The sequence below is a fragment of the Dermochelys coriacea genome, chromosome 6 (assembly GCF_009764565.3).
Source record: "Dermochelys coriacea isolate rDerCor1 chromosome 6, rDerCor1.pri.v4, whole genome shotgun sequence".
In the NCBI taxonomy this organism is placed as follows: domain Eukaryota; kingdom Metazoa; phylum Chordata; order Testudines; family Dermochelyidae; genus Dermochelys; species Dermochelys coriacea.
In genome coordinates, this window is record NC_050073.1 from 99,342,462 (window position 1) to 99,366,376 (window position 23,915).

The 23,915-nt window shown below is 44.0% G+C and overlaps 1 protein-coding gene across 5 annotated transcripts in view; it reads left to right on the forward strand.

The window, feature by feature from the left end:
• The first annotated feature begins 1,426 nt into the window (after positions 1 to 1,426).
• Positions 1,427 to 23,915, forward strand: part of CHGA (chromogranin A) — a 40,884-nt gene continuing 18,395 nt past the window's right edge. For 2 of the 5 annotated variants that reach the window (XM_043517863.1, XM_043517864.1), the window contains exons 1-2: positions 1,427 to 1,489; positions 17,940 to 17,986. In XM_043517863.1, the coding sequence (XP_043373798.1) occupies positions 1,432 to 1,489; positions 17,940 to 17,986 (105 nt within the window). In that variant the 5' untranslated portion in view covers positions 1,427 to 1,431. Of the gene's footprint in view, positions 1,490 to 16,620; positions 17,063 to 17,939; positions 17,987 to 23,915 lie in introns of those variants that run through there. The other 3 variants (XM_038407224.1, XM_043517865.1, XM_043517866.1) reach the window with 3 other exon arrangements.

Genomic DNA, 23,915 nt, shown 5'->3' on the forward strand with positions numbered 1-23,915 from the left:
AAATGTTTACACACTCGTGTAATTTCTATGCATGTGAGTAACCCCATCCTACAAACCTTTACACATGTGCATATCTTAATGCTCCAGCTGTTGCGGTACCAATGCACTGTGGGTATCTGTCCCATGATTTCCATACCAGTTTCAGAAATAGAGCTTTGAGCTAACTCTGGATTACTACTCCCACAATATAATTAGCTTGCTTCTTTTTTTAAATGAGGCATATTAATTAATATTTTTCCTTGTATAAATTAAATAAAAATATAATATTTATTTTGTAAAATTAAATGGATTGGATTGCATAAAAATCACCTTTACATTTTAAAACAAGAGAACCCTACAGATTATGCAGATGAAGTTTCTGTTTAATAAGCTGCAGTGCACCAATGTTATAGAATTTGCAGTAGCTCGAAACAAAGTAAATCAGGAGTAGGGGAGACCGTGATCTGTGAAGAGGATGCAGAAGCATTTAGGCACTGTGCCCGGCGGACAAACTTGCTACTCTGCTACTGCTCTGCTACTGCAATGGTGCAGTGACCCCCCTGAAGAGTTCCCTGGTGATGAGCATTGATCTGATAAAGTGCAACTGTAATGCTGCCAACTGAACGTGGGCACTATCACAAACATTTTTGTGTATGGACACAAGAATAGAAATCCTGGCTCCATTGAAGTCAATAGCAAAATTCCAACCGACTTCAGTGGAGCCAGGATTTCACCTGTTACACAGAGTGGGTAACTCCTAAAGGTTCTGTCATGGATCAGTAATGACAGTGAAAAGAGCAAGGTTCTGTGATTAGTTCAGAACCTTGTATACAATTGTCAGCTGTATGGATCTTAGAAGTGATCTGCCTTCTCCACATGCAGTTCTGTCAGGTACACAGAGAAATACTTCTCTTCCCGCACCATCCTTTCAATCATCAGAAAACACCACTATCTATTAGTAGTTATTCTTACTCTACAGTCCTTAAAGGAACATTAACTTATAGGAACCTGGAGGGGGACTGGGGTTTAAAGCCATTCCCAGATATTGTATTTGCCCTACTGAGCAGGTCTTTTACATTTAATTCACCTTTTGACAGCACCATTTCTGCCACTCTAGCCTTTGAAATGGCTCTGGATAGTGTTATTCCGGCACCACTGCAGCAGCTGTCCTGCATGACAAGATGACTCTGGGGTCCCGTTCATAGCTTAGCCATTGACTCCCTGTGGGAGTTCGTGGAGTCTCTGTAACTTGAAGTTTTTAAACTATGATTTGAAGGCTTCAGTAACTCAGCAGAGATAAAAGGGGTCTATTGTAGAAGTGGGTGGGTGAGGTTCTGTTGCCTGCAATGTGCAGGAAGTCAGACTAGATAATCACGATGGGCCCTTCTGACCTTAAAGTTTGAGTCTATGAAAGCAGAACCAGTGGCTGCCCCAGAGCATGCACAAGCATCAATGCTGACAGGAGCTAAAGAAAGAAATAGCTGGAAAGAAGACAAGCATTGCCTAAAAGGTGAGGTGCTCTCATACTGCAGCAATGAGGGCCAGGAAGTACCTAGACCAGGGGTGGGCAAACTTTTTGGCCTGAGGGCTACATCGGGGTCCTGAAATTGTATGGAGGGCTGGGTAGGGAAGGCTGTGCCTCCCCAGACAGCTTGGCCCCACCCCCTATCCACCATCTCCCACTTCCCTCCCCCTGACTGCCCCCCCTAGACATTGCTGACCCATCCAACCCCCCCTGCTCCTTGTCCCCTGACCACCCCCTCCCAGGACCCCCACCCCTAACTGCCCCCCCTGGGACCACACCCCCTATCCAACTCCCGCTTCTCTCTGTCCCTTGACTGCCCCGACCCCTATCCACACCCCTACCCCCTGACAGAACCCCCAGGACTCCCACGTCTATCCAAGCTGCCCTGTTCCCCGTTCCCGACTGCCCCCCCAGAACCTCTGCCCCATCCAAACATCTCCTGCTTCCTGTCCCCTGACTGCCCCCCAGGACCCTCTGCCCCTCATCCAATGCTTCCCTCCCCCTTACCATGCTGCTCAGAGCACCAGGACTGGCACTGCACCGCCCAGCTGGAGCCAGCCATGCCACCACGCTGCCTGGCAGGAGCTTGCAGCCTCCCTCACCAAAGGCATGACAAGCTGAGGCTGCGCGGGAGGGGAGGGCCAGGGGCTAGCCTCCCTGGCCAGGAGCTCAAGGGCTGGGCAGGATGGTCCCATGGGCTGGATGTGGCCCGCGGACAATAGTTCGCCCACCTCTGACCTAGACAGAGGCTCGCACTTGAGGCAGCAGTGAGAATTGATTCTCCTCTCACTTAAAGATTTGAAGATTCCAAGACTAGAAGGGACCATTTTCTAGACACCACAAATGGCTGCTTCTCGGAGCAGCTAGTCCAGGAATACACCAGGGGAGAGGCAGTTCTTGATTTAGTCCTAAGTGGAGCACAGGATCTGATCCAAGAGGTGAATATAACTGGACTGCTCTATAATAGCAACCATAATATAATTTAACATTCTTGTGGGGGTGGAGAGGGAAGAGAATACCAGAGAAGCCCACCATAGTAGCTGTAACTTCAGAAAGGGGAACTACACAAAAATGAGGAAGCCAGTTAAACAGAAACTAAAAGGAATAGTCACAACAGTGAAATGACTGCAAGCTCTATGGAAACTTTTTAAAACACCATAATAGAGGCTCAAATTAAATGTATGCCCCAAATTAAAAAAACATAGTCAAAGGACCAAAAAAGTGCCATCACGGCTAAACAACAAAGTAAAAGAAGCAGTTAGAGGCAAAAAGGCATCCTCTAAAAATGGAAAGTTAAATCCTACTGAGTAAAATAGAAAGGAGCTTCAACTCTGGCAAGTCAGGTGTAAATATATAATTAGGCAGGCTGAGAGAGAATTTGAAGAGCAACTAGCAAAAGACTCAAACTAACAGCAAAAATGTTAAATTACATCAGAAGCAGGAAGCCTGCCAAACAATGGGACTACTGGATGATAGAGCTGCTAAACGAGCACTCAAGGAAGATACGGCTGTTGTGGAGAAGCTAAATTAATTCTTTGCATCCATCTTCACTGCAGAGGGTGTGAGGGAGATTTCCACACCCGAGCCATTCTTTTTAGGTGACAAATCTGAGGAATTGTCCCAGATTGAGGTGTCAATAGAGGAGATTTTTGAACAAATTGATAAACTCAACAGTAATAAGTTACTAGGACTATATGATATTCACCCAAGAGTTCTAAAGGAACTCAAATGTGAAACTGCAGAACGACTAAGTGTGGTATGTAACCTACCACTTAAACCAGACACAGTTTGTTGGGGAGGAATCAACACAGCTTTAATAAAGGAAAATAATGCCTCACCAATCTATTAGAATTCTTTTGGGGGGGGGTCAACAAACATGCATACATCGGTGATATAGTGTACTTGGACTTTTAGAAAGCCTTTGACAAGGTCCCTCACCAAAGGCTCTAAGTGAAGTAAGCAGTCATGGGATAAGAGGGAAGGGCCTTTCATGGATCAGTAATGAGTTAAAAGACAGAAAACAATGGGTAGGAATAGATGGTCAGTTTTCAGAATGGAGAGAGGTAAATAGTGGTGTTGCCCAGGAATCTGTATTGGCACCGGTGCTGTTCAACATATTCAGAAATTATATAGAAAAAGGGTTAAACAGTGGTGTGGAAAAATTTTCAGAGGATACAAAATTACTTGAGACAGTTAAATCCAAAGCAGAGTGTGAGGAGTTACAGAAGGATCTTAAAAAACTGGGTGATTGGGCAATAAAATGGCAGATGAAATTAACTGTTGATAAATGCAAAGCAATGCATGTTGGAAAACAATCCCAACTATACATACAAAATGATGGGATCTAAATTAGCTGTTATCACTCAACAAAGGGATGTTGGCATCATTGTGGATAATTCTCTGAAAACATCTGCTCAATGTGCAGCAGCAGTCAATAAAGCTAACAGAATGTTGGGAATCATTAGGAAAGGGATGGATAATAAGACAGAAAATATCATAATGTCACTATTTAAATCCATGGTACACGCACACCTTGAATACTGTGTGCAGTTCTGGTCACCCCATCTCAAAAAAGATATATTGGAATTTGAAAATGTACAGAGAAGGGCAACAAAAATGATTAAGGTTGTTGGCTGCATGTGTGTTTTGCAGATAGCTGACCCAGCAGACCTTGATCAAACTGCCCAAAGACAACACAGACTCAGTTCACTAGACCAAGTTTATTGTCAACAAAGCACGGTCCTAGCTCCTCGGATCAATGTCTACAGTTACACTAGCACAAGTATGCCTGTTACAATGTACTCTGACCAGTGAGCAATAGGACCTTCCACTCCCCCTAGGCCGGACAAAGACGCCCCCTTTGTGACCTCTCTTAGAATTGTAGGACTGCAAGGGACCTTGAGAGGTCATCTAGTCCAGTCCCTTGCACTTATGGCAGAACCAAGTATTACATAGACCATCCCTGACAGGACAGGTGTTTGGATATTTTTAAGATTAGACAATGAGGGAGATTCCACAACTTCCCTAAGCAATTTAGTTCAGTGCTTAATCACCCTGATGGTTAGGAATTTTTTCCTAATGTCCAACTAAACTACCTTTCTGCAATTTAAGCCCATTGCTTCTTGTCTTATCCTCAAAGGCCAAGGAGAACAAATTTTCTCCCTTCTCCTTGTAACAACTTCTTATATACTTGAAAACGGTTATGGCCCCTCTGTCTTTTCTTCTCCAAACTAAACAAACCCATTTTTTTCAATCTTCCCTCATAGGTCAGGTTTTCTAGACATTTAATCATTTTTATTGCTCTTCTCCGGACTTTCTTCAATATTCCCACATCTTTCCTGAAATGTGGTGCCCAGAACCAGACACAATACTCCAGTTGAGGCCTAATCAGCATGGAGTAGAGGGGAAGAATTACTTCTCGTGTCTTGCTTACAACACTCCTGCTAATACATCCCAGAATGAGTTTGCTTATTTTGCAACAGTGTTACACTGTTCATCCATATTTAGTTTGTGATCCACTATGACTCCCAGATCTCTTTCTACACCACTCCTTCCTAAGCAATCATTTCCCATTTTGTATATGTGCAACTGATTGTTTCTTCCTAAGTAGAGTACTTTGCATTTGTCCTTATTGAATTTCATCCTATTTACTTCAGATCATTTCTCCAGTTTGTCAGGATCATTTGGAGGATAGATTAAAATTCAAAAGTGCTTGCAACTCCTCCCAGCTTGATAATGTCTTCAAACTTTATAAGTGTACTCTTTGCCATTATCTAAATAATTGATGAAGCTATTGAACAGAACCAGAGCCAGAATTGATGCCTGCAGGACCCCACTCGATATGCCCTTCCAGCATGACTGTGAACTACTGGTAAGTACTCTCTTGGAATGGTTTTCCAACCAGTTATGCATCCACCTTATAGTAGCTCCATCTAGGTTGTATTTCTCTAGTTTATGAGAACATCATGCAAGACAGTATTAAAAGCCTTACTAAAGTCAAGATATACCACATCTACTTCTTCCCCTATCAACAAGGCTTGTTACCCTGTCAAAAAAAACTATTAGGTTGATTTGGCATGATTTGTTCTTGACAAATCCATGCTGACTCTTACTTATCACCTTTTTTATCTTCTAGGTGTTTGCAAATTGATTGCTCAATTATTTGCTCCATTACTCTTCCTCTTTTATACAAATAAGTTAGATATTGCCCCTCTAATGTCGTTAGTTACCACCCTTTACCTTGTACATTGGTTCAGTCAAAACATCTCTATCCATCATCCTGATTTTATCTTTAGGAGAGGTCAGTATGTCCTGTATCCTCTTTGGGGAGTGTGTTTATAGTGTAACTTGGTATCAGTGTGTTCTGGCACGATCCTTCTGGACTGTGTTTGTGAATACATAGTGCCCAGGAGTGCTTGTGTTTTTGCAATGCCAGCCCTGTTCTTGCCAAGTTCATGTGTGAGATAGGCCCTATTACAAAGCAGGTTCATTAACTTTTGCTCGTAGCCTGACTTTGCTACCTTTGCTTTATATCAGCAGGGCCTGACTTGAGTTTGGGCCTTCGGCCTTACACCAGGCCTCATGACTCAGGCTCTCTCTTTCTAACTACAGGGTATGGCACAGCTTCTGAATGAGGAGAGATGAAAAAGACTGGGACCGTTCAGCTTGGACAAGTGATTCCTAAGGGGGGAATAGGATAGAGGTGTATGTAAAATCATGGATAGTGTGGAGAAAACGAATAAGGAAGTATTATTTACTGCTTCACGTAACACAAGAACAAAGTGTCACCCAATGAAATTAATAGGCAGCGGGTTTAAAACAAACAAAAGGCAGTACTTCACACAGTGCATAGTCAAGCTCATGGAATTTGTTGCTGGGGATATGGTGAAGGCCAAAAGCATAGCTGGGTTCAAAAAAGAATTAGATAAGTTCATGGAGGATAGGTCCATTGATGACTATTAGCCAGGATAGTCAGGGATGCAACTGCATGCTCTGGGTGTCCCTAGCCTCTGACTGTCAGAAGTTGGGAGTGGACTACAGGGGATGGATCACTCAATAATTTCCTGTTCTGTTCATTCTCTCTGAAACACCTGGCTCTGGCCACCGTCAGAGGCAGTGATACTGGGCTAGATGGACCACTGGTCTGACCCAATATGGCTGTTCTTTTGTTGATTGTGACCATCTGGCCTGACCTAAACTTTTACTTGTGTGAATCACAAGCAACAAGTAGGCTGAAATCACTAGAGATATGCCAATATAGACAAAAGCAAGCTCTGCCTCAGTGCTTGGTGATTTACTTTAAACCATGAATAATTCTCCCATGGAGGAACTTCCCTTAAAATCAATTCCAGTTAGACAATTCCATATGAAACAAGGTAGATGTATTTCTCTATAATCTCTTCTCTCTTCCTCTAAATAGATCTTCCTTGGATATTCCCTCCCCCTTCCCTTTTGTCTCAATCCTTGTCCTCTCCTGTTCTCTTCATTTCTCTGTCTCTCTGCTCTACTTGTTTTCAGTCTCTTTACCGTGTCTTTCTTAGCCCTTGCTGCTGCTTCCTCTGTCTCTGCATGTCTCTTTGGCCTTCTACCTTCTCAACTCCAATGTACAGGCTTGTTCTTGCTCTTGCCCCTGGAACTCACTTAAAGCTAGAAGGGCTGGGTTTACCTATTAGCACGGAACATCCCCATGCACTTTCACACAGAAACCAGAGAGTATTTTGATGGCAGACAACATGTGGGTGTTTGGCTCAAACCTTTAAAGTGTCAGCCAACCCCAGTGTCACTTAGGCTGTTTGGTAGAGTTTCTGGATTTTCTTTTGCTCCCTAATGGAACCTGAATAATGTCTTACACAATACCTGTAATAATGGCAGGGTTCCTGTTCATGTGAATAGCTTAGTTGAGTTCCCATGTCCTGGGTGAGAACCTTCATTAGTTCAGTCCTGGATTTATTGTTAACCTCTTTGTATAAATCACCAGGAGTGGATTAAGGCTAAATAGTGCCTGGAACTGCCCTCTTTGCTCCCAGTTGAAGCTGCTCAAGGATCCCCGCAAGAGAGACTCTCCTTTCCCAGAAGTCTCCTTCTTCCTGAATGAGGAAGCCCAAGTCTGCCCCAGCAATACATAACATTAGGGGCTGCTACTCTGCTGTAACTCTGCCTACCGACCATGTGGCCCAGAGACCAAGGATTCAAGAACTGTGTCTTAATCCATCCTTGCATAACTGGTAGCTCTTTAAGGTGTTGAATGCAGGGGAACTGTGTCTGGCCTTGCAGTTTAAACATGGCCATTGCTGGTGCCCTTACATACTAAGGGCCTGATCCTGTACCCCTCAAAATCCATTGCAAAACTCCTGGTAACATCAGTGGGTGCAGAACCAGGCCCCCAAATAACATCCTACAATAGTGGGGGCTAGGTTCCAAGCAAAGAGAAGTCAGATTACAACAGTGGATAGCCAGATCACATGGTGCTATTATTTGCCTTCAGCAGAGGACTACAAGAAATTTGGAAGGTGATGGCTTAATAAGATGCTACGTCTCTGCCACAACCGACAAGTGCTTGGGGGTCACATAGCCTTTCTCCTTCTGGGCAGACTATCAGGTTTAATAAGCAACTGGCTGACAAAAGTGGTCATTGTGCTCCTTTAAAATGTGACCTAAGAAAAACAACCCCCGTTAGCTGTCACTGCATGTACTCCCAACACTGCCTGCCTGAATGCAGGGTTTGTTTTTGCACTCAGCAGCTCTTTCTTGGGCCCTTTTATTGTCAAAGAAGACTTTTTTTAATAGCATGTGAGGCTTAGATTTACATAACCCCTCTACTCAACAAAGCAAACTTGTTGGAATCTAAATCAATGAGAGGTCTAGAAAGTGTTTGACATCTGTTGTTAGGGTTACCACGGTGCAACAGGATTACCATTTTATTTGGCCAAGGTATAGAATTTAATTACATGCATTTTTCCCAAAACTTTCTTCCTCTTTATAGCAATTATTAGATTCTGCTGTGTTCATCCTAATTGTTGCCCTCCTTGCTCACATGTAATTGACATAAGCGTTCCCATTATGTGGAAAAGCTTCCTTAACACCACTTGCTTGTAAAACTCTGGATGGGCAAAATTTATCAGGTACCAAATGACAGAGCACAAAACTGGGCACGTGACTTCACACAGGCAAGCTCAGAAATACAGGTTTTAGAGCCTGATCCAAAGTCCACTGAAATCAACAGGAGTCTTTCCCTTCACTTCTGTGGGTTTGGAATCAGGCCATTCATGATTTACAAATGCAAGCTGCAATGTATATGTGAACCTTCCAGTTGCTATGCTGAGCAAAATAGGTGCAACTTTCTTTTAACAACTTCTAAATATAACAATCATGTTTAGTACAACTTTAAATGCCACGTAAGCAGTGTGTGTGTGTAATTAAATACACACACAAACACTCTCTCTCTCTCTCCCTTTTATCCTCTTGAAACTCAGGGGTTACCCTTATGTATTTATTCCACTGGGGTTGGACATGACAGAAACAAGCCCTTGTTTGGAAGGAAGCTTGTGAAAAGATTTCACTGATGTTTTCTGTTACCTAGATACATATGCATTAAAGAGACACTGTCAGGTGCCTTAAACTCCTGATTTGTTAAAAAACAAAACAAAACACAAGATATTTTTGGGGGAAAATCTAACAATAGAAATGTTGTCAGGCTTTTTTTTTTTGTTCGGTTTGGGTTTTTGCATATCAATGGAAAGTGTTATTTGTGCCTAAACATTTCTATATAAGGTTGGCAAACCTAAGCTAAGTGAAACACAAAAAGAAAAGAATAATTTCTAAGATCAAAATGGTGACATGTACATTAGATTTCTAAATCTTTCAGTTTTGCAGAGTTACAGTGTTGGCAGTGACAGCTAGAATGATCATCTTGGAAGGAAACATTTAAATTGTTCATATACCTTAGTGTTCTAAATTAACATGCATCAACTCAGGAAAAGGATGTGAGCATCATTACAGACAGCAATGAAGGCCTCTGCTCAATGTGCAGCTGTGGTCAAAAAAGCAAACCAGGTGTTATGTTGAATAAGGAATGCTATTATAGTGCCATCATATAAACCAATGGTGAAGTCTCATCCAGAATACTGTGTGCAGTATTGGTCACCCCATCTCAAAAATGATACAACAGAATTAGAGAGGGTTCAGAGAAGGACAACAAGAATGATCTATGGCCAGGGAGAAAACTCATAAAGAGAGATTGAAGGGTTTGTTCACCTTAGAAAGGAGACAAATAAGCGAGGACATGATAAATGTATATAGAATAGCCTAAAGAAGATAGATCAGGAACTTCTGTTCTCTCTGCCTTATAACACAAGAAGAAGGAGGAGACATTCAATAAATTAAAAGGGAGTAAATTTAAAACTGTGTTAAAAACAGTATTTCCTTTTATTAATGCGCAATTAAACTGTGGAACTCATTGCCACATGAAATCACTAAGGCCACAAACTTTGCAAGATTCATAAAGGGATTGGACATTACTATGGCTAACAGGTCAGTCTCTAAATTTTATCCTGGTCTCAATAGTTAATGTCGGCGGTGGATCAGATTATCCCACATCTGCCTACTCCTCTGAAACATCTGGTACTGTTGGAGGCTGTATTGTGGACTAGATGGACTGTTGGTCCGATACAGTCTGGCAATTCTTATGTTCCTATCCACCATATCATTAAGTAAATTGTTCCAATGATTAATTACCCTTACTGTTAAAATGTGCATTCCCAGGTGAGCCAATGACCCAGTCTAGTCAGTACAAAAAAACCCTCTGCTGGCCCGCTGGGGGTTAGGAAAGAGAAGACAGTACCTGGCTTTCCCCCATCTCACTCTTCCCTTCTCCCCACAAAGAGTGCAGAGGAACGAGGCAGAGCTTAGTCTTTGATCTGCTCCAAGTGGAGCTTTTACAATACAAGCAGAACAGATCAAAGAAAAGAATCAGAATAGGAAGCTCCTGAGCATTTTACAACCAGGCAAAATATTGCTAGAGAAGGGTCCTTATTTTATTTTGAAAAATCTGGTCACCTTATCTGTGGGAATCAACTCAGTATAAGGAAGAGTCCGTACAGGGGGATTGCTCACTTTAGAAAGGAGCCAGATAAGAGTGAACTTAAATTACACAAATAGGAGCGTAATAAAATTACCCAACACCTCTGAGTTTGGCCTAAAGGGTCTGCTCCTGTAGAACTGGACTTAGTGTGTGTCCTCACAGGTAAGACTATTCTGTGAATTTCCCTTGACAATGGATTGCTTTATACAATAGCATACTATATCTACCACGGGGATAAAACTATAGCACTAACTCTATATTCCTTGGGCAACCAAAGCTCACTTGGAACTGAATGGGAGTTTTGGATGCCCAAGGAATACTGGATTCAACTCTTAATGGAAGCAGATGGAGTATAAGAGTCAGCCAAGTGGAAAAACTTCAGTCAGTCCTCGTGCATAAATTACACTCCAATTTGAGCTAATTGGGGAGCCACATCTCGGCAATGATCTTTAGGAAGTGAAAAGGCTGTCGTATGAGCTCAAAACCTTCATCATGCTTGAGCCTGTCTAAAGCTTTCAGTTATTACACTGACGTCACTAACCTTTTTTATGCTTGTAACATAGGAAAAGATCTGCTATGTCCAGGTGATACATCTGTGTGTAATTTTCTACTGAAAATCTGGTAATTTATTTAGGCTATAATTTTGCCTATTAGGTTTAAATAAACATTTCCTCATTTGAAAAAATAAAAACTAATTAAAAACTCCAGGGCTTGTTTGCCATCACTAACTCCCAGCCATAAACCATGCTGGCGTCTGTAGTGTAATGAAATAAGACTTTACACACCTGTATCTTAGAAGGTGCGTAAATGTTGTGCAATATGAATGTTCTAACCTGTTTGATCATTTGCTTTAGGCCAATGTAGATCTGGAAAAATTGTTTCATGCTACTTTAAATGTTTTTTTTAATGTGACAAAGATTTGACTATTTATATGATTGTGGTGGTAATTGTTTTCCACTGGAATAATCAATTTACAGTGGATGTTACAGAAAGTTCCAATCAGACTGATAATCATCTTTACGGGTCTGTCTCCTCAACCCTTACACATGTCAGGTAGCCTTTACTAACATGAGTCAATGGGACCGATATGCATGAGTTAGTGCTACTGCTCTGAGTTAGGGTTACAGAATCAGTTTCTGCATGTGTATAAATTTTCAGATTTTAATGCAATTTGGTCATTAATGGAATTTGGAAACCAATTCGTTCATAATAGCAACCTCTTGCTACACCTTGACCAACTTCTGAGAACTAATGGTCTGGTCTCCGAAAAATTCACATGTCCCATTGACATTGCCCAGAAGAATGCAGGTACATCAAGGAGAGATTGGGGATAGATACCTAGAGCAGTAGCAGGATTTGGCATGACATTAGACATTTTTGACAGTTTGTAAGCAAAGACCTGAGCGGTATGATTGATTAATTTCAGATTAGTGTAAATGCAGTCTAGACTAAGAAAATCAAATCAAGTCAACATCAGTTTGCTGCTAACCTACAAAGGAAAATAATTAAAAATGCCATTTAATAGTGTGCATGGATGATCGCAGCAGCAGTATGACCTTTGATAGCCTGGTCTGTTTAGGGACACGATATATGGAAATATTCTGAGCTTGTACTGGAAAAACGGCAATGCTCATGGAAAGAAGTGAGTGGAGAAATGATTAAAACATGGGCCTGGCAGCTGAGTGATGTCTTTCCTGTAACTGACCCTGCTATGTACTTGACACGTGACCACAGCCATCTTACTTAGAGCCAGACTTTCAAAAAAACAGAAAGCCAGATGTCTGTGTGCAGTCTCGTGCATAAATCAGGTGACAGTTACAACTTGTATGCACATGTTAATTCCACATGCAATTGTAGGTAAAAATACAGATGGACAGTTGTGCATGGACCTTGCTCTTCTTTACATCTTTTCTGAGAACTTGGTTTTTGATCTCTCTGCCTCAGTTTTCCTAGCTATAAAATCACAAGTTGGTTCTGTGGCTTAATAAAGCATTTTGCACACTCAGGTGGCAAGCACTGTTGAAGTGCAAAGCTCTATTTCCAAATTGAATACAGGGAATTTGGAATGGATAACTTGCCACATAAATATACCCAGTGAGCATGGTGCTGTGCCTAAGCTCCTCCATTTCCACAACCAGACCCTTTTCATTTTCTCTTTTGAATATAGCAACTCGTCTCTCCTCATTTCATGGTTTTAGTGGGCCCCTCACCATGTTAGTATATAACTAACTTGGGTGGATTATGGAAGAGGGGATTTTTTATTATATCAGCAGCCAGGCTTCGGGGGCAGTGTTAATCGGCCCTTTCTTACCACTTTGTTGCATATTTATATCTACTTACATTCACCATGTTAGTAATCACAGTAGGTATAATGGAAAATTATTTATTATTCATATTCTGGTCATGCCCCCAAATGGATCAGGACACTATAGTCCTAGATGTGTACAAACATATAAAAGAAACAATCCCTACTCCAGTGAGCAGGCTATCCACCTTGGAAGCATGTTGTGAGCAGGGATGGAGCAGCTAGTAGATGTCTAAAATGTCAATTTGCTAGCTACTAACAAGCCATTTCTGTCCTCCACTTAGTCTCAGACTTTTTGAGAGACTCTTAACCTTCCTCATCCCTTGAAGTCTATTTTTCAGCATAGACTGCCTCTCCCTGATTAGCTATCTTTTACATTCATCTTTGATCACTTTTATACTGCCTTTTGACATAATTCTTATCCTGATATGCTTTACTTCTGCAGTTCCTAATATAGCTGTGCCTAATGATACAAAAGTCAGATAGGCAAAGGAAAAGACTGATTTGCTGAGTTAACAGTTTCATATCTATTCATCTGCAGCTAGAAATAAAAGCATCAATGGGACATAGGCAACAGGGCTGGTAAGCCCAAAGGGATCATTCATGCTGTAGTGCAATGTAACATTTAGGGCCTGGTCTTGCTATTGACTTCAGTGGAAGCACTGTTAGACCCTCACAAAAGGAGAAAAAAGTATTTTTAGTGGGAATTGCAGGTGCGTCCACACCTCACAGCGGCAGGCCCCAAGGGAGGAAAGCACAGGCCATAAGCAACTGGGTAAGGGCTGAACTAACTTATAGCCCTAATAAAGTCATATTTATATGGATGGATGAGTGAATGTTGACTGTGTTAACAATAACATGTTTGGTCAATCTGTTTTTTACTGTATGAAGAATATATAGGAAATAACCAATTCAGTACTGTTAAATGTACAGATGCATACTCCAAAATGCACCTCCAGGCCACACATCAAAAAGCTATTTGAAAGAAGAGGGAGGACAATGCTATATGAAAAGAGGAGAAAGATCTACTACTTGAGGGTACAGATTTCCTTGGACAACAAAGCTGTCATTGGTTTTCATTTCATGGTCTCATAAACACTTAATCAATATAATGCATAAAACACTTTTCAAATGACCAATTCACCATCAGCTCTTCAGTACAGTTTAATGAAAAATACATAAGCAAGTGGAACTCTACTTCATATATTTTTGTATGTGTGGACTTCTGCAACCCAACCCTATGTATAGTGGCATGCCCTTACACAAGACAGACAGTGGTGGACATTTAACAATGTAGAGGCAACATGACAATACAAGTAGGAAACCCGCTATGGAATCTGAACCCTTAGTTAAATCAGTCCCACAGTAAAGATATGGTAATCTTAGATCAATCTTACACTCTAGCTATTGCAGGAGGCACTGTACTCCAGGGGCTAGACCAATGCAGTGGGACTTGGGAGACCTAGGTTCCGTTCCTGTCTATGGTTTGCTAAGTGATCTTGGGTAAGTCTCTGTGCCTCGTATCCTCCCATCTGTCAAGTGGGGATAATGGAACTTAACTCCTAAAGTGCTTTGAGAGCTATGGATTAAAAGCAAGGTATTATTCTTTATAGCTAAATGCTTTCTTCAGGCTTGGTGGTGGTATTGAACATCAGCTGTACATATTGGAAGGAGCAAAAAATTTGCTGAACTTGTCCTAAAGAAACACTGTGTTTGCCTGTAAAAGGAAGTTTAACTGGCTCACCTGAGTGATCCATAGTCTAAAGATTATGTCAAGACTTTTAGCAGCTGCATCTTAATGTCATCTTGTCTGTTATGAAAAGGTCTGGAGCATGTAAACAGTCCTGGTAGAGATGAGGCAGATTGTAGTGCCAGGGAAAGGGCACTGGCACTAGTGCCAGACATCAATCCATAGATTCCAAGACCAGAAGGGCCCATTCTGATCATCTGGTCTGACCTTCTGTATAACCAGAGAACATCTCTAGAGAACAGCTCCAAATTTTTTGTAGCAGATCTTTTAGAGAAACATCCAAGTCGATTTTTAAATTGCCAGTAATGGAGGATCCAGCATGACTTTTGGTAAAATGTCCCAATGGATAATTACCTTCACTGTTAAAATATTACACCTTATTTCCAGTCTGAATTTGTCTAGTTTCACCTTCCCCCATCTGTTGGCTAATGTTACATTTTTGCCTGCTAGATTGAAGAGCCCATTTTCAAATACCCGTTCCTCATGTAGGTACTTATAAATTGTGATCAAGTTACCCCTTAACCTTCTCTTTCAACTAAATCTATTGAGTTCCTTGAGTCTATCACTATAAGGCATGTTTTCTAATAGTTTATTCTTGTGGCTCCTTTCTGAACCCTCTCCAATTTATCAACATCCTTTTTGAATTTTCGATACCAGACTGGGACCCTCAGACCAGTGCCAAATACAGAGGTAAAATAACCTCTCTACTCCTACTCGACATTCTCCTGTTTTTACATCCGAGGATCACATTAGCCCTTTTGACCATGGCACCAAACTGGGAGCTTGTGTTCAGCTGAATATCCACCATAACCCCGAATCTTTTTTTTGCTAGTCACTGCTTCCCAGAATAGAGTCCCCCATCCTCTAAGTATGGCCGACAGTCTTTGTTCCTAAATGTATACATTTAAGAATATTAAAACACATATCATTTGCTTGTGCGCAATTTTCCAAGCACTTCAGATTGCACTTATCAGACATCTGTCCTCTTCGTTATTTACCAATCCCACAGTTTTTGTGTCAGCAAACTTTATCAGTGATAATTTTGTTTTCATCTGGGTCATTGACAAAGATGTTAAATAGCATAGGACCAAGAACCAATCTGTGCAAGACCCCACTAGAAATACACACACACAGTGTTGATGCCCCACATACAATTACAGTGTGAAACCTATCACTTAGCCAGTTTTTAATCCACGTAATGTGTATCATACTAACTTCATAGCATTCTAATTTTTTAATCAAAATGTTGTGTGGTACCACATCAAAAGCCTTGCAGAAGTCTCTTGTCTCAACACTATTACTTTTATCAACCAAATTTCTAATAATCAGCGAGGCTTACTTGCTCCAATTTTGGAGACAAGTTAGCAAGGGGGATAATACTATAGATTGTTAGGCTGTGGTCTGTGCTGAACAAAGAGTAGCTAGATGGCAGGTCTTCTTGCAGAATGACAACCCTGACAGCCTCTGTCTGCCCAGACTGGCTGTTTGGCCCCCAAGGGCCAAGGCTGCATATTATATGGGGTATCTTCCGGCACAAGAAGTGACCCCTCAGCTCCACTGGAAAGATGGCTGTAAAATTGAATCATTCCTCTGGGCCAGGGGTTCTCAAACTGGGTGTCCTGACCCCTGAGGTAGTTACAGGGGGGGTTGCCAGCTATCAACCTCCTGCGGCTAGCAGGCCTGAGCCCCTGTTCAATTAAATGACTCCCTCCCATTTTTAATGTCTAAGGGAGGGTCACACTCAGAGGCTTGCTGTGTCCAAGGGGTCACCAAAACAAAAAGTTTGAGCACCCGTCCACTAGTCCTTGAATAACCCTCCCTTCCTCACCTCCCCCCCCCGCCCCCCGCCCCCGGCCCTGTTCAAGGGGTGACTTTGATCCAGCTCTTCTATGCTTGCTACCAAAAGTAAAAGCCGCGACCAGATCACACGCCCCCTGCCTGCCGGAGCCCGCCGCGCGGGAGGCGAGGGGGGGCCCCCGAGCGCCGCTGGCCGGAGCGCAGCACCCCGGAGGGCGCTTGCCTGCGGGGGCCGGCGGCGCCGCAGGGCGCCCGTGCCCGGGCGCTGCAAATGCCCGGCGAAGCAGGGGCTGGCGGTGGGCGGGCGAAGGGGCGGTGCCGTTTCTCCTGACGCCATTTCTGAGGCCCGGGGTATATAAAGGAGGGGGCCGCTGCTGCAGTGCCCTGTCGGGATCTGCGGCAAAGGCCCCGGGGACGGGAGGTGCTCTGGGGGAGAGGCGGAGACACGCGCCCGAGCTAACCCCCCCCGCCGCTGAGCGCCCGCCCCGGGTCAGGGCCCCCGCTCGCCCTCAGCCCGGCCGCCCCAGAGGGGAGGAGCGCGTCGCCCGCTCCCGCTCCGGGCCCACCTTCACTCCGGCGCCATGGGCTGCAGAGGCGGCGTCGCTGTCCTGCTGCTGGCGGTGCAGGGTAGGTGCGGGGCGTGGAGGGGGGCGCCCCGGGCTCGGGACCGTAGCGGGCCCCGGGCGGAGGGAGGCGGCTTCCGCCGGGCCTGGCCTTTCAGCACCAGGGACAGCGCCCCTCCGCTGGGGCAGCCGAGGGTCGTCCGAGCCAGCCGCAAAGGCGGAGCGGGGGAGGTGGGTCTAGCCAGCGCTGCCCCCCGCCCGCCCCCCCAGCCTTGCCTGGTCGCAGGCATCCAGGGGTGCCCTCTTTTCTCCGGGGCGGGGGGGCTGAGACAAGCCTCTGCGTGGGTGGGAAATGAAAGTGCCCTGAATACACCCCCGATGCACGGACCCCTGCAAGGTCATCTCCGCCTGCGGGGACCTTAGAAAGCCGCGTCGAGCCACCAGCTCGCCCCTCCAAAGGCAACTATCGCCCCTCTCTCTGTAGCTAGCAGCAATCCGATCCGTCGCTAGCCCCTAACTCGGAGCCGGACAGGTACTGGCTGCCGGGGAGCGGCTTGATTTCATGAGGCTTGAGCCTTGGAAGAATTCTGCACCGGCTCAGCCACATGAGGCTGATCATTGCAAAAGGTCTGGCCAGATAAAAATCTCGCCTGCAGTCCCGCCTGCTTCACTTGGGGGGCTGTTTAAGTCAACCTCAAAGGGAGAAACCCAAGCCCTATTGCTAGAGTCCGCCCGAGTACTGCTGATTGGTGAATCCCACCGTTAATAAGCTGGTGTGGTTTATGGTCGAAAATCAAGCCCAAGATTCCGCCTAGCTGCTAACATTCTCGACACAGCTGGAGCGCTCTGCCTGCCTTTCCCCAGCTGTGCCCCGGCTCGCTGGAAATGTGCCAGGAAATGGAGACTAACCAGGTACCCTTTCCTTCTTTTGATTTTTACAGTCCTTTCCCTCCCGGTAACCAATCCAGTGACTAAAGGGGATGCTAAGGTAAGCTCTGAGACGGTGTCGTTAAAAATACGAGTGCTGATGTCTCTCTTGCTGCTCATTCAAGAAACCCGAGGGACCTCTCTCTCATCTGTCTAGAAGCATTATTGGAAATAATACTTGAACTGTTAATAGGGAAGTATGAACCATTTCTTATTAGGGCAAAGATTTTCCAGCTGCATTATCTGCTCCTCTTTCTGGATTTGCATTTTACGCATAATTCAAACTGGTTTTGTTTTTTTGTCAATCCCCTGAAGTTCAGCAACAGACAAAGGAGAGTGTGAATGGTCAAGGAACTAACTTTCTAGTTACATTGTATTTGACTAATTATAAACACATCGTGAGCCATCTTTGTTGAAAATGTAAAGACTTTATGCAGGTGCACACCTGCATGTTTAGAGGGCTCACTTATTTTCTGGCTGTAAATCTTTCTTCAGGTATCTTGATTTTTCTTAGCCAATCTTCCATGTATGTATGTGTGCATAACAGAGATACATATGTGTGTGCAAATATGTAACATAAGAATGGCCATACTGGGTTGGACCAAAGGTCCATCCAGTCCAGTATCGTGTCTACTGACAGTGGCCAATGCCAGGTGCCCCAGAGGGAGTGAACCTAACAGGTAATGATCAAGTGATCTCTCTCCTGCCAGCCATCTCCACCCTCTGACAAACAGAGGCTAGGGACACCATTCCCTACCCATCCTGGCTAATGGCCATTAATGGACTTAACCTCCATGAATTTATCCACTTCTCTTTTAAACCCTGTTATAGTCCTAGCCTTCACAACCTCATACATGCATCTATGTACATACTTGCATATGCATGTATACTTATACATGTGTTTATAATTGCCTACCTATTTGTGCACAGACCTCTACCTACCAACCTGTAGAGAGGTGCAGTCAAAAATTCTCTAAGCTTATTCTTTCAAGTGTGTACCTTTTCAAATTAACTTCTCTCTCAAACTAGCTAATTACACTTCTCGAATAATTGCTAAAGGAGCAGAAATGCCGGTCCTCGTCCTCTGCCTGTTGAACGTGTTTGTTCATCAAAATCTTCTCTCAAGGATAAGCCACAAAAGGGTCTTCCCCCCCCCCCCCCACTGTAAGGAAAAGGGAAAAGCTCCTGCCAATCTCCATGCTAGCTCCCTTGCACTCCATCATTCATCATCACTGTTACTTACAGTGCAAGTACTACAAGAAAAAACTCCCCCTCCTTTGTCTACAGGCTGGAACCTGGAGAGCTGTTGCAGCTGCTTTGTTTGGCACTCCTAGCCTGCTAGCAGTGCCGTGAGCTAAGCTGATGGCTCATGAATGCAGCAAGGCATTTGTTATTGTCTGAGTCTTTGTTGCTGGCTCAAATGACTGTAATTGTAAAAGATTACATGGGTAGGTAAGGAGCAGAAAATTTTTCTCCTCTGTATAGACTGCTTCAGTGGTTGCCATCTGAGGAAGCCTATTAAACCCATAATTTCCCCTCTACTATAACTGGTGATTTTCTGAGTCTGCTTTGTGATGGCTTTCCCAAAGTTAAGTGCACCATCTGTGTGAAGTGCCCATTTTCCAAGGGTTTGATTAAAGGGCTAAATCCAGCCTTTGTGTAAGTAGGTGTGACTGTGTGGAAGTCAGTGGAGTTACACCAAGTCTGAATTATTCCCCAAGAGCTCTGTCTGTTCATGATTCCAACTCCTGTAATGGGACCTGGTCTAGCTCCGATGATTTCAGTGGGGGTCTTTCTATTAACGTTAGAAAGAATTGGATCATGCCCTTGAGTAATTAGGTTACCAACACACTAGCATGAGCCATGCAAAATTCTAGTCTAAGTTACAGAGTAAATAGAAACCTCGGCAACCTGCCCATGGTGCAAGACTGAGCTTTCAGCACAAAGCATCCACTGTAGGATTCTGCCTGCCATGTTGCCCTGTGATCCCAGTTCTTGATGTTGACTGAGAGGTGAAGTAAAATTTTTGCAAGTGCAGGTGGGGGCAATGGGAGTCTGAGCACTGAAAGCTGTTTCTCCATAGCTAGGTATGTTTTCATACTGCAAAATGACTTCCACTGAGAGTCTGACCATAACGTCTTCAAACATTTGAAATACTCCTGGTCCTTCATCAGTTCCAGGGCCCCAGAAGGCCAGTATTTCCCACTTAAAGGGCTTTATTGTTGCTGAAAATATTTCAAAGGGTCTCATCTTTTGTTCCACTCCTTCTAAGGGCCTGAACCCTTCAATGGGATTTTCTTCTGTGTAGATACAGCAGGATGGGACCTTTTCAGAGTTTAATTCCATGATCTTACTTAGAATAGATCTATGGAGAATGTCATGTCACAGTGGAGTATTAGAGCCTGCAGACCTTACTCAGGCAAAACAATCAGTGGAATCAATGAGAGTTTTGCCTGAGTGAGAACTACACAATTGTTGCATTATTAGCTGCCAAGTTCCACCCAGAGGTGGCAGCATTTCCGTGGTGAGTGAAGTGAATCTCAGGCATGTTTACAAGTATAAAATGTGTGGGTGTAAATCACGTTAGGTTCCTTTGGGACATAAAATATAACAGACAGACATGGTAGAAAATGATTATGTATAACCACAATATTTGTTTATAGCATTTCTTTGGGCCAGATTCTGATATTTTTAATTATATTGAGAAACACCTTACTCCACAGATCCTATTGATTTCAATGGGACGACTCATGGAGTAAGGTGCTACTCAGCATGAGAAAGGGTATCAGAATCTGCCTCTGTCTTGTTTAATGGGTGCGTGATGTGTTTTAGCACACCTAAAATTAATATTAACGAATTGCTTGTCATATAGGAGAATGATGCCAAAGGAAGTGTAGAAGTTCTTTTATTTTCATTATGTTTCTGATAATGTTTCTAGTCTACCAAGCAATCTGTACAAACAGTGAAGGTATTTACAGGAAGATATTTCATTTTTGTTATCCCTTTAATCTGTAAAAATCAAATGGTTGAAATAAAATAGCTAGTTACAAATTGTGAACCGTTCAACCATCTTATCTGATGGCTTGAACAAGCAACACTGTTGGCACCCAGAAATTGCTGACTAGAGTTAATTTACTGCGCAGCCACAATGTTCTGAATCTCTTGTGAGTAGTACAGTTTAAGAGGTTAAGACTCTTAGAAGGCTAGCCTGCTGAAATTGAAAAGAAGTTCAGGCTATAAAGAGATGAGCATTCATTTAGAACATTACCATACATTTTTCTCAAGGATTAATTTTTTTCCTTTTCTTTGATTTGAGGCCTGGTTACAACAACTTTTCTTCCATTGGCAGTTCTCACCCTAATGTGCTTTACAAGCTGCCTTATAAATGATAAAGTCTTAGACTCATACTCTTTAAGGCCAAAAAGAATCATCCATGACCATCTAGTCAAATAGTTCTCAAATGTGGCTACCAGGGGCTTTCCTTGCGGCCACAGCCTCCTGGGTGGTGATGGGGGGGAGGGGTGGAGAAGCAGCAGCCCCTCTCCCGGGGCTGCCAACAGGGGTTGGGCCCTGCCCCCCTTTGGAGACATAAACACTGGAGGAGCAGGCAGCCACTGAGTTCCGCCCCCTCCATTCCCAGGGGTGGTGAGATCAGGCTTCCGCCCTGGGGTGGGAGGTGGCAGGCTCCAGCTGTGGGGCTTTGGGCTCTAGCTGCAGAGCTTCAGGCTCTATCTCTGGGCCCCAGGACTCCATCCCCTGGCCAGGTGGTGGCAGGTTCCAGCCCCAGGCTCAAGGCTGCCACCTCTGGCCCTGGCTCCTGGTCACGTGGCAGTGGGCTCCGGCCCTGGGCTCACCACCCCTCCCCCATTACTAAGGCCCTACCAAAGTCACAGTCCATTTTGGTCAATTTCACGGTCATGGGATTTTAAAAATAATAAATTTGTTGATTTCAGCTATTTAAATCTGAAATATCAGTGTTGTAATTGTAGGGATCCTGACCCTTATGAGAGTTGTGGGTGAGACACAAAGTTATGGGGGGGAGGGGAGGGTTGTGGTACTGCTATCCTTACTTCTGCACTGCTTCTGGCAGCGGCGCTGCCTTCAGAGCTGGGCAGCTGGAGAGCAGCAGCTGCTGGCTGGGAGCCCAGCTCTGAAAGCAGAGTTACTGCCAGCAGCTGCACAGAAGGCATGGTATGGTATTGCCAGCTGGGCCCTCAGTCAGCAGCCATCGCTTTCCAGCCGCCCAGCTCTGAAGGCAGCAGTGCAGAAGTAAGGGTGGCATGGTATGGTATGGCCACCCTTACTTCTGCACTGCTGCTGGCAGGGTGCTGCCTTTAGAGCTGGGCACCTGGCTAACAGCCACCACTCTCTGGCCACCCAGCTCTGAAGATAGTGCAGAAACAAGGGTGGCAATACCATGACACCCCTCCTGCCCAAATAATTGAAACCTCCCTGAAACTCTCTTGGGTCAGGACCTCCAGCTTGAGAAATGCTGGTCTCCCCTGTGAAATCTGTATAGTATAGGATAAAAGCACACACAAGACCAGATTTCACAGGGGGAGACCAGATTTCATGGTATGTGACATGTTTTTCTTGGCCATGAATTTGGTAGGGCCCTACCATTACCCACGGTCCCCACTGGCTTCTCCAGATCCTGGCTTCACCTGTGCAGTGGCAGGCCCCGGGATACAGCCAGAGGCATCAGGTTCGGGCCCTGGTATCTGGCCCACAGGGCTTTGACCTCGAGCTGCCAGCAGTGTGGCAGCAGGCACCAGCCTTGGGGTCACCCCCCCATCACTCCAGGCCCCTGCTGCCTCCCTCAGCTCCCCATCCAGGGCTTAATTTGTCCCTGGGCTTGTCAGGACTGAGTAAATCTGCTGTGAAAAGTGATGTTTATATGTTTATTAATATCACTTTTCACAGCAGGTTTCAGAGTAGCAGCCATGTTAGTCTGTATTCGCAAAAAGAAAAGGAGTACTTGTGGCACCTTAGAGACTAACAAATTTATTTGAGCATAAGCTTTCGTGAGCTTAGTAGCTAGCTGGGAGGCTGTGAAAAGTGATATTAACATACAAGTATCACTTTTCACAGCAGCAGACTTACTAGCTAGCAAGTCTATAAAAAAAAAAAAAACAACCAAAAAACCCGAAAGAAACAACCAAAAAGACAAGAACGTGCAAAGCACCTTATTTGTTTTTCTATTCTGTTTAGGTCCAGTAAAGAATAAACAACTGGACATTATTTTATTGAGTCTGCAAAAAAAAAACCCACATAAATAAATTACAATAATTTGGACATGTATATGTTTATATTTTGTTGTTTTTCCTAAAGTTAATTACATATTTTAGGAAAAAATGTCAGAATGGTCACCAGCAAGAGTTGGTGGCTGCACTCTGAGGTCACCAAAAACTTTGTGGGATCCCCAGATCTAGTCTGACCTCCCACACATTGCAGGCAACAGAACCTCATCCATCTCCTCCTATAATAGCCCCATAACCTCTGGTTGAATTACCAAAGTCCTCAAATAATGGTTTAAAGACTTCAAGTTACAGAGAATTCACCATTTATTCTAGTTTAAACTAGCAAAGTGACCCGTGCCCTGTGCTGCAGAGGAAGGCAAATACTTCCAGGGTCTCTGTCAGTCTGACCTGGGGGAAAATTCTTTTCCAACCCCAAATATGGCAATAAGTTGAACCCTGCACATGTTGACAAGACCCGCCAGCCAGACACCTGGGAAAGAATTCGCTGTAGTAACTCGGTCTTCTCCATCTAGTATCCCCTCTATGATGTTTGGGGATATTGGCTACTAGCCATTGCCTACAATGGGAGGTGGCCCATTTGCAATCTCATCATACCATCCCCTCCATTAATTTATCAAGCTCAGTCTTGAAGCCACTTAGGTTTTTTTGCCCCCACTGTGCCCCTTGGAAGGCTGTTCCAGAACTTCACTCCTCTGTTGGTTAGAAACCTTCACCTAAGTTCAAGCCTAA